Genomic DNA, 14,929 nt, shown 5'->3' with positions numbered 1-14,929 from the left:
TTTCAGGTGCACATATTAACACATACTATGTGCTGTTAGATAAATCGGATATACTTTATGCACCCAAAAGGGAAAATTAGGACATTCCAATTTCTCAATAGTAAAAAATAAAAGAATAATATGTAGTAATATAGATGTTGCATGTAAGAGTTGGAGTCATTGCCACTTTTTCCTTTGGGGCAAAGATATAGAAGTTATAGATCAGGTTATGAAAAGTTTTCTTTGATACTTCAAGTATATTTGGCTAACAAAACATCTGTGCTCTACTTTGGTAGGAATGTGCATTGTTGTTTAGTACCTGAGTAGTTCTTACACCACTGATCATTATTAGTTATTTAGTGAATCAGAATCAGAATATGAATTAGTTTGATACATACATACAACTTCAGCCGAAATGTGGAGCTACATGTATTGCACAAGGACACCACCTAGTGGTTTAAAGTGTTTTGTGCATACTTGAACTCAGCGGCAGCGCGTTGTGTATGAGTCATTTCAGTAGTGGTCATTAATATTTGCACTTTGTGTTATTCTCCTCACAGAAATGTGTATATAACAGCATTTATGTATCATTTATGTATTTTCTGTGAGGTCTGATCCGGTGCACTGCTCATAAAACACACTAACAACAGTATTGAATCTGTCCTTCAAGTACATCTCGAGTGTTTCTAGGGACATATTTCTCACATCATATCCCCTGAATTGTTTCTTAACCGTCTTATCAACAGGCACAATCTCCTCGCTGCTGTTGGGGTCGTTGCGTCCGATGCCCGCGTACGTGGGAAAGGCGTTGGTTAGCTCTTTTGGAAGACTTTGGTTGTACTTTGGACAGCAGTAGGCAGACCACATATACTCAGGCACCGCCACGCGGTGATTCTTGAGCCAGTGCTCGTCATTGCGGTAGGGGATGATGCCCGTCACGACGTAGGCATCTCCGAGACAGTAGGTTGCTAAGGTGTGATTCACACTGTGCTCCAGAAGTTCCCAAGGCCCATCATTAGAACCGTTCTTTTGGGGAACCACGTTGGTGAGGGTGAAGGTGGATGAGCGGGTGTCGTGGCTCATGTGGTGGAGGCTGGGGTTCAAGTGGCCACGGGAGTAGGTGGAGTTGATGTAGTCCAGCTGCACTGCCTGGCTCTCCACGATGTTCTGATCCAGAGGGCCTGGGGGGAACTGTTCCATGTTGCCATCTCCCCCTGGGTAGGCTAGCTGTTTATCAGCAAAGGAAGAAACGGGGTTTTATTACAGACTTTACACTTCACTGATTTCACAAATGACTTTAAGCTGTTCGGCTAAAATGTTGTCGACACTCCTAAAGCTGCATTTGTACTATTATCAGCAATGCTTCAATGGAAGTACCAGGACTATGCTTTAAACTTAACCTCCCGGTCATTACCAGTCCACCTACGGTTGAGAGGGATTTGTCCTAGCCTCATGCTAAATAAGCAAATATTCACAAAATAAAAGATGCTAAGTTATGAAGTTTATTTTGGCATTGCCACTTGATACTGCCTTTAGTCCAAGACTATAAACATGTTTTCAGTGTGGCCTTCACGTATATGTCACTTTTTTTTACTCTGGGACTAGACAGGACATCAAGCAAGTGTCCTGTTAAAAATCCTTAAACTGACCAATCTGCAGAAATGAGCAGAAAGCTAAAACTCCACAAGTTGATTCTGTTCATCTGGATGTAGCGTTTTCAGTGAGAGAAATGTTTCTTCACTCATCCAAGTGACTTCTTCAGTCTCAGCTGACTGCAGGTTTCCCCAATCTTATAAACAGTACATTTGCATAATGACTGAAACCAGCCCACTGAAGAAACAATGGGCTGGGAGGTCCAGCCCTTTGTTTCTCCCACTGAAAACGCTACATCCAGATGAACAGAATCAACTTTTGGAGACGCAGAATGCTAAGGGTTTTTGCACAATGTCAGCGTCCTAATTAGAGAAACTACAGAAGCATTGCTTTATATTATTATCATTGCTGTATTTACTAAAGTAAGATCGTTTTTTTCTAGAAGCAGGTGTAAAAACGTATTTTACATGTTTAGCTCCAATTGCTCCTTCTCATTGAGAAGTGCTCTTGCTAGTGCCCCCTGCTGTTTGTCTGGATAAACTGCAGCCCATTTCTGTACATTCAGAAGTGTGAAATGCAAAGCAGATCATCACACTGAAATCAAAAGTGGGGACATAAATTAGGCAAATAGAGTCACAATTTCATTTCCGCCTTTGACTAATCAGAGGAACAGGGGGGTTTCCGTTTAGGGTGGAGGAGTGGGGTATCTCCTGCTGCACATGTGGCGCTTACTATGTTTATCGTCCAAAGAACTTTCAGGCTTTTCGTCATTTTATTAGTTGGGATGAGAAATCTTAACACTTTTATTTATTCATATCACACGGCCTTTAACAGGATGTCGTGGAAAGTTTTCTTGATATAAACAGTCAAAGGGTTACAACCACCACCCCCACTTCCTTACAGTCTCACATATTGAGCCAGTGTTGGATATTTTTGACATTATAAAAGCGAGAAAGTGTCCTACAAGAAATATGCGGCACAAATAAAGAAAAAAAAAGAAGTGTTATATCCCCTTTCAACCTGTTAACTGTACCGTAAAACAGATATGGCCCAAAGGTTTGGAAGTAGCACAAAATTTGAGTTTCAAACACTTTAACACTTCAGTTTTTATTCATTTATTTCTCTTTATTCACGTTTTTAGTATGGCCAGTCCTCAGAAAGCGATCAGTTTGCAGCACTGATTGAGGCAGGATCAATCAGGGTTTACCCTTGACACAGATCTCAGCCGTGCCACTGAAAAGTGTCCTGTTAAAAATCCCTAAACTGACCAATCTGCAGAAATGAGCAGAAAGCTAAAGCTCCACAAGTTGATTCTGTTCATCTGGATGTAGCGTTTTCAGTGGGAGAAACGTTTTGTCACTCATCCAGGTGACTTCTTCAGTCTCAGCTGACTGCAGGTTTCCCCAATCTTATAAACCGTACATTTGCATAATGACTGAAACCAGCCCACTGAAGAAACAAGGAGAAAGGTCAATACTGCAAATGCTGACTGTTTGCATTAATTTGCTTTATTTGTCAGTAAAAGTTTGACTTTTGGCCTTGACTTTGCTGCAAGTGAAAATAGGATTAGATAAGCGTACAAAGAGCTTCACATAACATAACAAAAACAAACTTCACAAGAGGAAGTTGGGAAAAGCAGCATTCAAATGAAATATTTGTTCTTCTGCTTCCCACTCCAACTCTACCAAACCATCACAGTCATTTTATTTTGCCTTCCCCATTTAACTCTTGTGTGACTCTTATATTTTGGGGTTTTACAGTGGAACACACATTTTGTGTGTATTCCAGTAATTTTATCAAATTTCTCCTTGTGGGACAATTAAAGGATTTACCAAGTCATCTTTTATCTCGTTCAAACATGCAGTGTCAAAAATATTGTGTACCAGCCAGCGCTATAGTAATTATGTCAACAGTCAACTTCCTCCCATAAACCAAATTCCTCTTGACTCACATGCTCGACAATCACATGATTTTCGCTGGCATGTCAACACACTTGGAGCGGTTAACAGTTCTGAGACGTGAAGTGTGCGGCGTGTTTGCACGCAGAGCTGACACAGCACAAAGTCTAAGTTCTGCTTAAACTCGGTTTTTTTCTTTTAGTTTAGTTTAATTTTTGTGTTTTGTTTTTGTTTTTTACTTTGGCCTGTTTCCATTCCAGCTTCAATAATCACCATGATGCATGCTATCTATTACTTTTGTTGTTCTTTTTAATATAAACACACACGGATTATTCAAACTCTCACCTGTGGCTCAAACTTCCAGGATGCTGAGGGTCTCTTTCCCGCAGGTACTGTGTACAAATAGGCGGAAAACCAGGGCGAGCGGCGGGGTCGGCTGTACAGGGTGGCGAACCGATACTTGTTGATAAAACGCTGGCAGATCGGCGTCCCTGCCAGACCCTTAGGGGGCCAAGACCTGTAAAAGAACTGCAGGCACGGAGTGAAGGTCCCGACATCCGCAGCGCACAGCGAGCAGCCTGCAGCAAAGAGCAGGGCGAGCAGAGCGCACAAACGAGGCATTTTACCGGTGGCGAAGCGAGTCTCTTTAACCTCCCAGAGCCTTTTCATACATTCACACAAAGACGCGATGCCCGGAATCCACTCGTGGTTTTTCCCTTTAGATCAACACGTGACCTCCTTAAAGCAGAAACAGTTTCAGTGATAAAAAAAGAAGTAAATAGGATTACAGAATCTGTCCACCGTGTCAGCGCCATCTCAGTAAATTCCAGCTGATGTAGAACATCTGTTCAACCATGTCAGCGTTTATTTGTGACGTTGTATTTAACAAGAAGTACAAAAAATAAAAATAAAAAACATCCATAAAAGCGTAAATTAAAATAAGAACACGAAACACCTCATTGCTTTACACAGGTAGAGAATAGTTTTAAGTGTGTCTGGGTTGGAGGTATGGGATGTTGGATTGGCACATCAAAAAAAAAAAAAAAAAAATTTAGAACAAATTTTAAAGTCTCATTAGAGCCACCATCACACAGTAGAAACAACAGTTAACTTTACTTTGCAAAGAAATCAACAACTCCTCAAGACAGCAAGTGATTGATGTGTAATGATCAGCTCTTCATAGTGATAAACGTAAATATTTTATGGAGTGAGCCCAGTCTGCAGCAGGGACTGCAGGTGTTAAAGAGCAGCTGTATTTGACCCCGTGGGAATCAAAATGGCTCTTGTCATGGCTGACTGAGCACCTTGGGCACTATTCTGTGAAAGTCTGAAAGGAAACCTTAAAAAGTCGGGCCAGGTCTCATTTACATTTCACTTTCAGCAACAGACAAGAGTGGATGGACACAGATTACCTTGACCTTATTAATGCTGTGAGCTGCTCAGTTATAAGATCATCCAACCAAAGCATCAGCATCAGCATTCACTGTCAAATGAGGACAAAATGATCAACCTTTCCAATGAAGAGCTTCGTTAATTGATAAAATATTTTCAACACAGCACTTCTAAAAATACTAGTTTTCTTTCAAAAACTTCAATAATTTGTATTTATTTATACACAATACCAGAATTATTTCAGAAAAACAAAAACTACCATGATCAATATAATCAGGTCTCAGGAGATTGAACCATGGCAAAAACCACTGCTGTTCAATGATGCGCTTTGACTTGGTAATGTTCAAAGCCAGTCTGAGCGTTACCTAAAAATGTTCTCACAGAATAAAAAACCCACCAAGGGTTTGGGCTATAACATTAAAAAGCTTTATGCCAAAAACAAAAGACATCAGTTTAGACTCAAGAAAAAGAATCGTTGACATCCACAAAGCAGAAAATAGATATATAAAATTATCTCAGTCTTTCCAAGTGTCAAGAACTGAAATAAGATGTATCAAAATCAAGAGCCACATAGTACAGAACACACCTGGCAGCAGTGCTTTAAGTGGGCCGGTACGCGCCGGTACTCAGTACCGCCACTTCTAAATATAGCTCTTGAGAGTACCGCCACCTCTCCATGCGCCCAGAACGTGCTTTTAGCGTACCGGTACTCTCATTTGCACATCTGTTATAATCGTTTGGCTGCGCTGCCGCTTTTCAGAGCGCCCTTCACAAGCACGCTTCCTAATTCGTCCCACCGAGAGCAGAGACTACATTACCCATACACCAATGTGTTTTACAAGTGAAAAGCGCATGCGTCGCTTTTGCCGTTGTCATGTCAACAACTCAACGTAGTCCGGAGAGTGTGTGTAAAACGCGCAAACAGCTGCTCGTTAAAATACAAAAACAATGAACACTTAATATGCTCTCCTGGCTTCAGACTCTGACTAGTAAAAGAACAAGGTCAGAATCAGAGGACTCGCTGGCTGACACCCCACCAAGCCAGAATGATATCGCTGCAGGTCAGACGCAAGCTAACGAAAGCTGCACCTAGTGTCGCAGCCGCGGACGACGGCACTTTTGGCGACGACGAGGACGAGAATGACACCATTTCTACCGACGACAACAGCCGCGTTAGCGAGCATGAGTGGCCAGAATGTTGGTCCCAAGCACAAGTCCGGTATTTCTCCACAAATTACAAGTGGCTGATCAGCAGAAATCAAAAGTTGGGTTGTAGTGTGTGTAGTCAAGTTTGTGCTCGCGTGGACATGCAGCAAGGGCAGAGAGTGTCGCAGGAGTGGAGTGGGTGCTTAATCTCGTCTTTTGGAAGGGACAAGGCTGCACAACAAAACTCACCACGAAAGAAAATAAAAGAGCACAGAGACTCAATTTATCACAAGAAAGCAGTTGAAATAAAAGAGAAGGCAACACAAAATACAATGCAAAAACACATTGAAGATATGAGAAAGGCTGACTACGCTTCAGCTTGCAATGTGTTTAGAACAGCTTATAAGATTGGCAAGCATGGGCGTCCCTTTACAGACATGCCAATAGATGTCCAGTTGCAAGTCTTAAATGGTGTCAAGATGGGCAGAGTTTTGCACTCTAATAACTCATGTGCAAATATACTGGATCACATTGCAGCTGAAATGAAAAAGAAGGTAGTCAATGACATAGTGATGAATGAAAGAAAATTGTGTGTGCTCATTGATGAATCCACTACAATAAGTGGAAAGTCTGTGCTTGTCGTGTGCCTGCGGTCAGCTATTTCCAGTGAAAATCCAGACACAATACTTTTTGAACTGATTGAGCTGCAGGGGACCACAGCAAAGGACATCACTGAAGCACTGTTAGGATGTCTTCATAATAATGGCTTTGACCCTCACTACCTACAGGAACATTTGTTGGCATTTGCTTGTGATGGAGCCTCAGTGATGCTTGGGAGGAAAGCAGGAGTTGCTGCACAGCTTTGTTCCAAATTCCCTTACCTGTTTGTCTGGCATTGTTCCAATCACAGACTGGAACTGGCAGTTTGTGATGTTTTGAAGGAGGTAGGAGGAATCAACCACTTTAAAATATTCTTAGATCAGCTTTACTCCCTCTACCATGCATCACCAAAAAACCAAAGGGAGTTAACCGAGAGTGCTCACAATGTTGGACAACGTCTCCTTGTGATAGGCTGTGTTTTATCAGTGCGTTGGGTTGCTTCAAGTGAGAGAACAGTGAAAGCAGTATGGGAGAACTACCAAGCTCTGCAGGTACACTTTACAAGTGCTGCTGCTGATAGCAGCAGTGACTCAAGAGAGAGCAAAATACAAATTAGTTTATAATTTATTTTATGTACATTTTGTTAAAAAAAATTTCAATACCTTTTTGCACATTTTATTTATGTTCAGTAGCTCTTTCTAGCCCAAGCAAATCCACAAACTAATAAAATGATTTATTATTTTGTATAAGGTTGTCTGTTGACTGTTGTATATAAAACCCATTCAATATAGTTGTTGTTACCTCAGGGGAGGCGGAAAAAAAAAATAGAGTACCGGCACCTCTTTTGGGCCACTTAAAGCACTGCCTGGCAGAGGGAGGAAGTACAAGATTTCAAAGACTCTGGAAAGAAAATTAGTGAGAAATGTGTCTAAAGACCCAAGAACAACTTCAGAGACAATGGTGCATGGCTTAGCCCACTGTAGCCTCAAAGATGACAATGATTAGAACCCTGAACAGTAATAGACTGTCAGGTTGCAGACCAAGAAAAACTCAGCTTCTGTAGAAGAGACACCTTCAAGCCAGACTGAAGTATGTGGACAACCTGGAGAAGAGAGTTGAAACTGGAGACCTTTGCTGCTTATTCATGGAGAAAGAAGGCAGAGGTGTACAAGCCAAATAAAAAGGGTGAAACACGGTTGTGGAAGTATTGTGCTGTGGTGATGCTTCAGTAGTGGGATCTTGTAAAGGTGGCAGGAATCATGAAAAGGAAGGATGTGAAAGTTGAACTTTCTTGACTGGCCTACACAAAGCCCTGACCTGAGTCCTACTGAAAAACTGTGGGGTGACTAAAGTCCATGCCATAAGAACTTCAAATATGGAGGAGCTTGAGAGGTTGAAGAAAGAAGAATAGGCTGGGATTGCTCAGTATGTAAGACTTGCTGAAAACGACAACAAATGATTGTGGGCTGTTATCCAGTAAAAAGGTTACACAACTCCCTATTAGCAGCAGGGAGGCTAAGAATTGGGACCCTGGTATTCTTTGTGGAATAATTTAGCTTCTGTCTGCAAAGTTAAATAATATGAGCATCCAAAATAAAACTTGGGTGTTTGGAAGAGCCATTTGCCGCTCATTTGTGAGTTGTGACTGTGAGTCCAAATTATATATTTATATATTTATATTTAAGATCCACACGCCTCCCACCTTATGCAACACAATAATCAGGATTTGGGTTCTTTTCTTATGTAATCTGAAGTTGAGCTCCCCTCTTCCACACTAGTCTGAAAGTACTTTTCTCCACACGCTCGAGGATTGAAGGTAGGTTCATACGCCCTATGCTTCACATTAATAGTTAATTGAGTCAAAATGCTTACTTAGCAACTGTCATGCAGACAGGAAACAGAATACAAGGGTGTGTGTCTTCTTGTTGTTCTTTTAGCTTATTAGAAAGTCCCTGCTACACGCATATGATGAGATTAGAGACTGCAGGCAGGACATACCCCCCACTGGACCGTGATTTGTTGCAACATTTCATGTTAACTGGTTTGGACAGTGTAGCTGTGTGTACAGTGGGGCAAAAAAGTATTTAGTCAGCCACCGATTGTGCAAGTTCCCCCACTTAAAATGATGACAGAGGTCAGTAATTTGCACCAGAGGTACACTTCAACTGTGAGAGACAGAATGTGAAAAAAAAATCCATGAATCCACATGGTAGGATTTGTAAAGAATTTATTCGTAAATTAGGGTGGAAAATAAGTATTTGGTCACCTCAAACAAGGAAAATCTCTGGCTCTCACAGACCTGTAACGTCTTCTGTAAGAAGCTTTTCTGTCCCCCACTCGTTACCTGTATGAATGGCACCTGTTTGAACTCATCATCTGTATAAAAGACACCTGTCCACAGCCTCAAACAGTCAGACTCCAAACTCCGCCATGGCCAAGACCAAAGAGCTTTCGAAGGACACCAGGAAAAGTATTGTAGACCTGCACCAGACTGGGAAGAGTGAATCTACAATAGGCAAGCAGCTTGGTGTGAAAAAATCAACTGTGGGAGCAATCATCAGAAAATGGAAGACATACAAGACCACTGATAATCTCCCTCGATCTGGGGCTCCACGCAAGATCTCATCCCGTGGGGTCAAAATGATCATGAGAACGGTGAGTAAAGATCCCAGGACCACACGGGGGGACCTGGTGAATGACCTGCAGAGAGCTGGGACCAAAGTAACAAAGGTCACCATCAGTAACACACTACAACGGCAGGGAATCAAATCCCGCAGTGCCAGACGTGTTCCGCTGCTGAAGCCAGTGCATGTCCAGGCCCGTCTGAAGTTTGCCAGAGAGCACATGGATGATACAGCAGAGGATTGGGAGAATGTCATGTGGTCAGATGAAACCAAAGTAGAACTTTTTGGTATAAACTCAACTCGTCGTGTTTGGAGGAAGAAGAATACTGAGTTGCATCCCAAGAACACCATACCTACTGTGAAGCATGGGGGTGGAAACATAATGCTATGGGGCTGTTTTTCTGCCAAGGGGACAGGACGACTGATCCGTGTTAAGGACAGAATGAATGGGGCCATGTATCGTGAGATTTTGAGCCAAAACATCCTTCCATCAGTGAGAACTTTGAAGATGAAACGAGGCTGGGTCTTCCAACATGACAACGATCCAAAACACACCGCCCGGGCAACAAAGGAGTGGCTCCGTAAGAAGCATTTGAAAGTCCTGGAGTGGCCTAGCCAGTCTCCAGACCTCAACCCCATAGAAAATCTGTGGCGGGGGTTGAAAGTCCGTGGTGCTCGGCGACAGCCCCAAAACATCACTGCTCTCGAGAAGATCTGCATGGAGGAATGGGCCAAAATACCAGCTACTGTGTGTGCAAACCTGGTAAAGACCTATAGTAAACGTTTGACCTCTGTTATTGCCAACAAAGGTTATGTTACAAAGTATTGAGTTGTATTTTTGTTATTGACCAAATACTTATTTTCCACCCTGATTTACCAATAAATTCTTTACAAATCCTACCATGTGGATTCATGGATTTTTTTTTCACATTCTGTCTCTCACAGTTGAAGTGTACCTCTGGTGCAAATTACTGACCTCTGTCATCATTTTAGGTGGGGGAACTTGCACAATCGGTGGCTGACTAAATACTTTTTTGCCCCACTGTATGTGTCTTATTATGGCAAAATGTCATCCTTAACAGAGCTCCTGCAGCGGGAACCACACCAAAAGGTTTTGAGGGCTTTGCAAGTATTTTGCGTGTCTATGAATAGATTTTGTCAAAGAAAAGAGAGTCCAAGCTACACAATATGCAGTGATGGATCTTGACAACTGCAAGGGTTGTCAAGATCAAGTTTAAGTATCTTGGGGTCTTGTTCATGAGTGATGGGAGAAGAGAGCTGGAGATTGGCTGCGGTGATGCGGACGCTGTACCGGTCTGTTGTAAGAGAGGTGAGTGTAAAAGCGAAGCTCTCGGTTTACCTGTCGATCTACGTCCCTACCCTCACCTATAGATACGAAGTGTGGGTAGTGACCGAAAGAACAAGGACAAGGATGCCTCCTGGGCGTCTCCTGGGTGAGGTGTTCTGCAATGGGAGGAGGCCCAGGGGCAGACCCAGGACATCCTGGAGAGATTTTTATCTCTCAGCTGGCCTTGGAACGCCTTGGTGTTCAACCGGACAAGCTGGAGGAGGTGGCCGTGTAGAGGGAGGTTTGGGCTTCTCTGCTTGGCCTGTTGCTCCCATGACCCGGCCCTGGATAAGTGGAAGAAGATGGATGGGTGGAGACACACCTAATGATTGCCCAGTAGTTAATTAATATATTCATACCTGAATTCATATTCGGTCATCATAATGTACCGTTGAATATTGAAGAAAGGTTTGGCTGCTGAGGAATAATTTCTCCCCACAGTGCCTTGAAAATTCATGTAAAGATGAGGGTTTATATGCCTCGGAGCTGTGCTTAGAGTCCTGTGTTGAGCTTGTTTTTTTTTTCTTTTTGTACAGAAAAGTTGGGCGTGACAGCCCCCTTTTGATAATGGTCTAATCCAGTGGGTCCTGTAGCATAGCCAGGAGTGAAGACAAGCTCATAAAATAACTTAGAAGGAATTCAAGTTCTAATTTAGGCATCATTGAAATAATCATTATTATTATTTTTTTTGTTTTCCTCAGAATTGATCCATGGGGAGCATTCAAGGAGTTTCTCTGTTTCTTCTGGGCGTGACATTGTCCTTAACTGTAAGTCCTGTCCAAGGTGGAAAGATTCTGGTGTTCCCCGTTGATGGCAGCCATTGGGTGAACATGAACCTGCTGATCCAGAGCCTCCACGCCAAAGGCCATGAAGTCACTGTGGTCCGCACAGCCACTAGCTGGTATGTCAAAGAAGAGGCACCACATTACAGCTCCATCACTGTCACCTTACCAGAGGCTGTCTGCATAGAGGAGCAGGACTTCTTTGTAACTTTCCTGGTCAAGATACTGGAGATCCAAAAACAGGGGACGTCTTTCATGGCTGTCTTGAAGTTCTACTGGGAAGTGCTAGGTTCATTATCAAAAATCTACCAACAAGCTAGTCTGTTAGGTGTAGAAATATTTGAGAACAAGACTCTAATGTCGAAGATACGTGACTCTAATTTTGACCTGGTTCTTATGGACCCTGGACTTCCTGTTGGAGTTATAGTGGCCCACAAACTAAAGCTTCCAGTTGTCTTTAATGTTAAATGGATGACCAGTGGGGATGGCCATTTTGTGGTTGCTCCATCACCAACGTCATATGTCCCAACTTCTGGAAATGCCATATCTGACAAGATGACCTTTTCTGAAAGAGTCAAAAACACATTCCACTACTTCCTCAAAACCTGCATTGACAAGTTTATAGCATGCCCACCTTATGATAGAATAGTAGAAAAGTACTTAGGCCCAGATGTGAACTTCTATCAGCTTCTTCAAGGAGTAGACCTGTGGCTCATGAGAGTGGACTTTGTCTTCGAATTCCCCAGGCCTACCATGCCGAACATTGTCTACATTGGAGGATTTCAGTGTAAGCCTGCTGAGGCCTTACCTTCAGAGTTGGAGGAGTTTGTTGAAAGTTCAGGAGAACACGGCTTCATCCTGATGTCTCTGGGGACGCTGGTGAATGGTTTGCCAATAGAAATAACTTCAGAAATCGCAGCTGCCTTTGCTCAGCTTCCTCAAAAGGTCGTATGGAGGCATGCTGGTGAATGCCCCAACAATGTGGGGAACAATACCCTTCTGGTGAAATGGATGCCCCAAAACGACTTGCTGGGTCACCCAAAGATAAAAGCCTTTGTGGCTCATGGTGGCACCAATGGGATCTATGAGTCCATGTACCATGGTGTGCCAATTATTGGCATTCCCCTGCTGTTTGACCAGTTTGAAAACATTTTGCGAATGGAAGTTCGAGGAGCTGCTAAAATGGTGGATGTAACAAAAGTCACCCAGCAGAATTTCCTCAAAGTCCTACAAGAAGTTCTTAACAATCCCTCCTACAGAAACAACATGAAGCATCTGTCTGCTCTCCACCGAGACAGACCAATGCATCCTCTGGATGCTGCAGTTTACTGGATTGAGTTTGTTATGAGGCACAAAGGAGCTGCACATTTACGCACCGAGTCTTATAAGATGCCCTGGTATGTGTATCATTCTGTGGATGTTATAAGCTTTTTGTTGGTCATCTTGTTTATGCTGACAGCCTGTGTAGTGGCAGTCATACGATTCACGTGGCTTCGAATGTGCAGGAGGAGGAAACCAAAGCAAGAGTGACTCCTCGAATGAAGATGGATCCAATCAAAATGTTGTATTGATATTCTAGATTTTTCTTGTTGTCGACCAATCGAAAATAAAATACTAAACTTTAAAGTCCTGGAATACTATTGTTGCTGCAATGCTTATAAGTTTGTTTTTCTTTTTTTTTTTTTTGGGGGGGGGGGGGTTGCTCCAGAAAGAGCATCCACTGTAACAGAAATGTGCCAAATCAAAGATGGGGAGCTTCCTGCTATGGTGAAAAAGAGAGCAGTCAAAATAGCTTCTATTTCTTCAGATTTAATATTTCAAAATGAATTATCTAATATGTACCAGTTTTTCTTTATTGTATTTCAGTCATATCTAAATAACAAATTACTTTTAAGAATTTCAGATAGGACAGCAGGTGACTGACAGGTGCAATAGATTGAAAATAAGTTCAGCAAGACATTCTCAGAAGACTTAGTCATTTAAACATGAAATTTCAATTCAAAACAAACATATTTCCACATTTTGTGTGAAAGGGGCAGGAATTTCTGCATGTGTAGTCTATGAAATTAAAACACATTAAGAAGTTTGAGGTTGCATTGTTGTATGTGTTGCATGGGATTTTAACATATATTATAAGACATTTCTTATTATTAAAAAACTTTATTTACATATTGAACACATTTATGTTTTCCACATGTAAACACACGTGGTTTGTATGTTTTGTCTTTCACCTTGCAGTTAGCTACCGAAATGAGTTCAATAAGTAATTCTCCAATAAACTTAAGAAAAGTGAATAGCATGTCATGCAGTTTTTGTGTTATCCTTGCGTAGACTGTCTGCTGTTATGTGCTGTGCTGCACAGTGATGCATGAGTAAACATATACAATTATCCCATTGATAGTGGGAGGAGGTAAAGGTTGGCTTAATTTGTCTGACTAAGCTTTAAGCACAGCATTTGAAACTTATCAACAAAGGACCAAACCATCAGGAAGCCTAATGCTTAATAATTAAACAGAGTGAGTCTTCAGGCTGAATCCTCCCGTGGTTCCTGTTCTGAAATACAGTCATTGGTTAGGACAGAGAAAAAGGCAGAAAATGTTAGACACATCTCTGCAGGCTTGGACAGGTAACACATTCTCACATCAATCAGGCTGCTGAACAAGAGCATCATAAGAAGCTTTTCATAAGCAATTACTGCTGTATTATTATTTTATTAATTCAGCACCATTACATTTCTCCTAAATATGATTCGAGTTTATTACTGACTTTTTACATGGAGTATTTTTTATTGGTGTTTTACCAAAACAGTAATTCATTTTTTATATAATTGCATAAAATTAAAAAAAAAAAGTCTAATCTGAATTTATGTCAAAGCATCAGTTACACTTTAATTAACAGATTTTGAAACATAAAGCCACTAATATATGATGCTGTAACATTGTAGACAAAGCTAAACAGCAGTATATAAGTAATTATAATCATCTCCAGCTGCAACACTGACATGATATACACACCAATAAATCAATAATTATCATCAGCACAAGGAGTTTTTTTACTTAAAGAACATTTACTGTGGGTATGTAATAAACATTTTGCTAAAGCTAAATTTTGTGTCATAATTTCTGCATTTCGGCTGAGCATTGTGCTCATGGCTACCCATCTGAAATATCCTGGAAACGTCCTCGGTTTCTAAGACCACATTCGGTCATTTTTCACACACAGACTCTAAAAGTATGAATGTTACCAGCTCCATGGTCACAGCTCATAAGAGGAAACCCTTTCATTGTTTGAATGAACTTTTACTGCCTTGATTCATTTCAACCTTATTCCACAGTTCCCTCAAATCTACAGAGTTTTACAGCTGATTATTTCGCTGATATCAACACCATTTTACAAACAAGATCAACATTTAGCCCCTAAAAAACCTGGTACCTTGTATTGATTAGAGAAAAAGAAACCAAACTCTAAATTATTTTGCTGTTTTATTTCATTTGTTTCATATGAAACTCTGGTGGTCTGAATCTGTGCTTTGAATACTGAAGTTGGTATAAGGGAAAAACCCTAAAC

The 14,929-nt window shown here is 41.5% G+C and overlaps 1 protein-coding gene and 2 pseudogenes across 1 annotated transcript; 2 read left to right on the top strand and 1 right to left on the bottom strand.

Annotated features, from left to right (window-relative positions):
- Window positions 1-570: 570 nt before the first annotated feature.
- Window positions 571-4,139, bottom strand: LOC146627143 (endonuclease domain-containing 1 protein-like). The gene is made up of 2 exons (XM_085361069.1): window positions 3,816-4,139; window positions 571-1,206 (listed from the first exon to the last, which is right to left on the bottom strand). Exons 1-2 carry the CDS (start codon window positions 4,137-4,139, stop codon window positions 571-573), a joined length of 960 nt encoding a protein of 319 aa, XP_085217195.1.
- A 1,597-nt stretch (window positions 4,140-5,736) lies between these two features.
- Window positions 5,737-8,623, top strand: LOC146627142 (E3 SUMO-protein ligase KIAA1586-like; annotated as a pseudogene).
- Window positions 8,624-11,290: 2,667 nt separating this feature from the next.
- On the top strand, window positions 11,291-12,903 carry LOC146627141 (UDP-glucuronosyltransferase 2B31 pseudogene; annotated as a pseudogene).
- Window positions 12,904-14,929: the final 2,026 nt, after the last annotated feature.

The sequence above is a fragment of the Diplotaxodon limnothrissa genome, linkage group LG8, assembly GCF_057381915.1.
Source record: "Diplotaxodon limnothrissa isolate DT_005_m linkage group LG8, D_limnothrissa_male_GT1.1, whole genome shotgun sequence".
NCBI lineage: Eukaryota > Metazoa > Chordata > Actinopteri > Cichliformes > Cichlidae > Diplotaxodon > Diplotaxodon limnothrissa.
The sequence above is the reverse complement of the archived record's forward strand: the minus strand, read 5'-3'. Positions and strand labels throughout refer to the sequence as shown.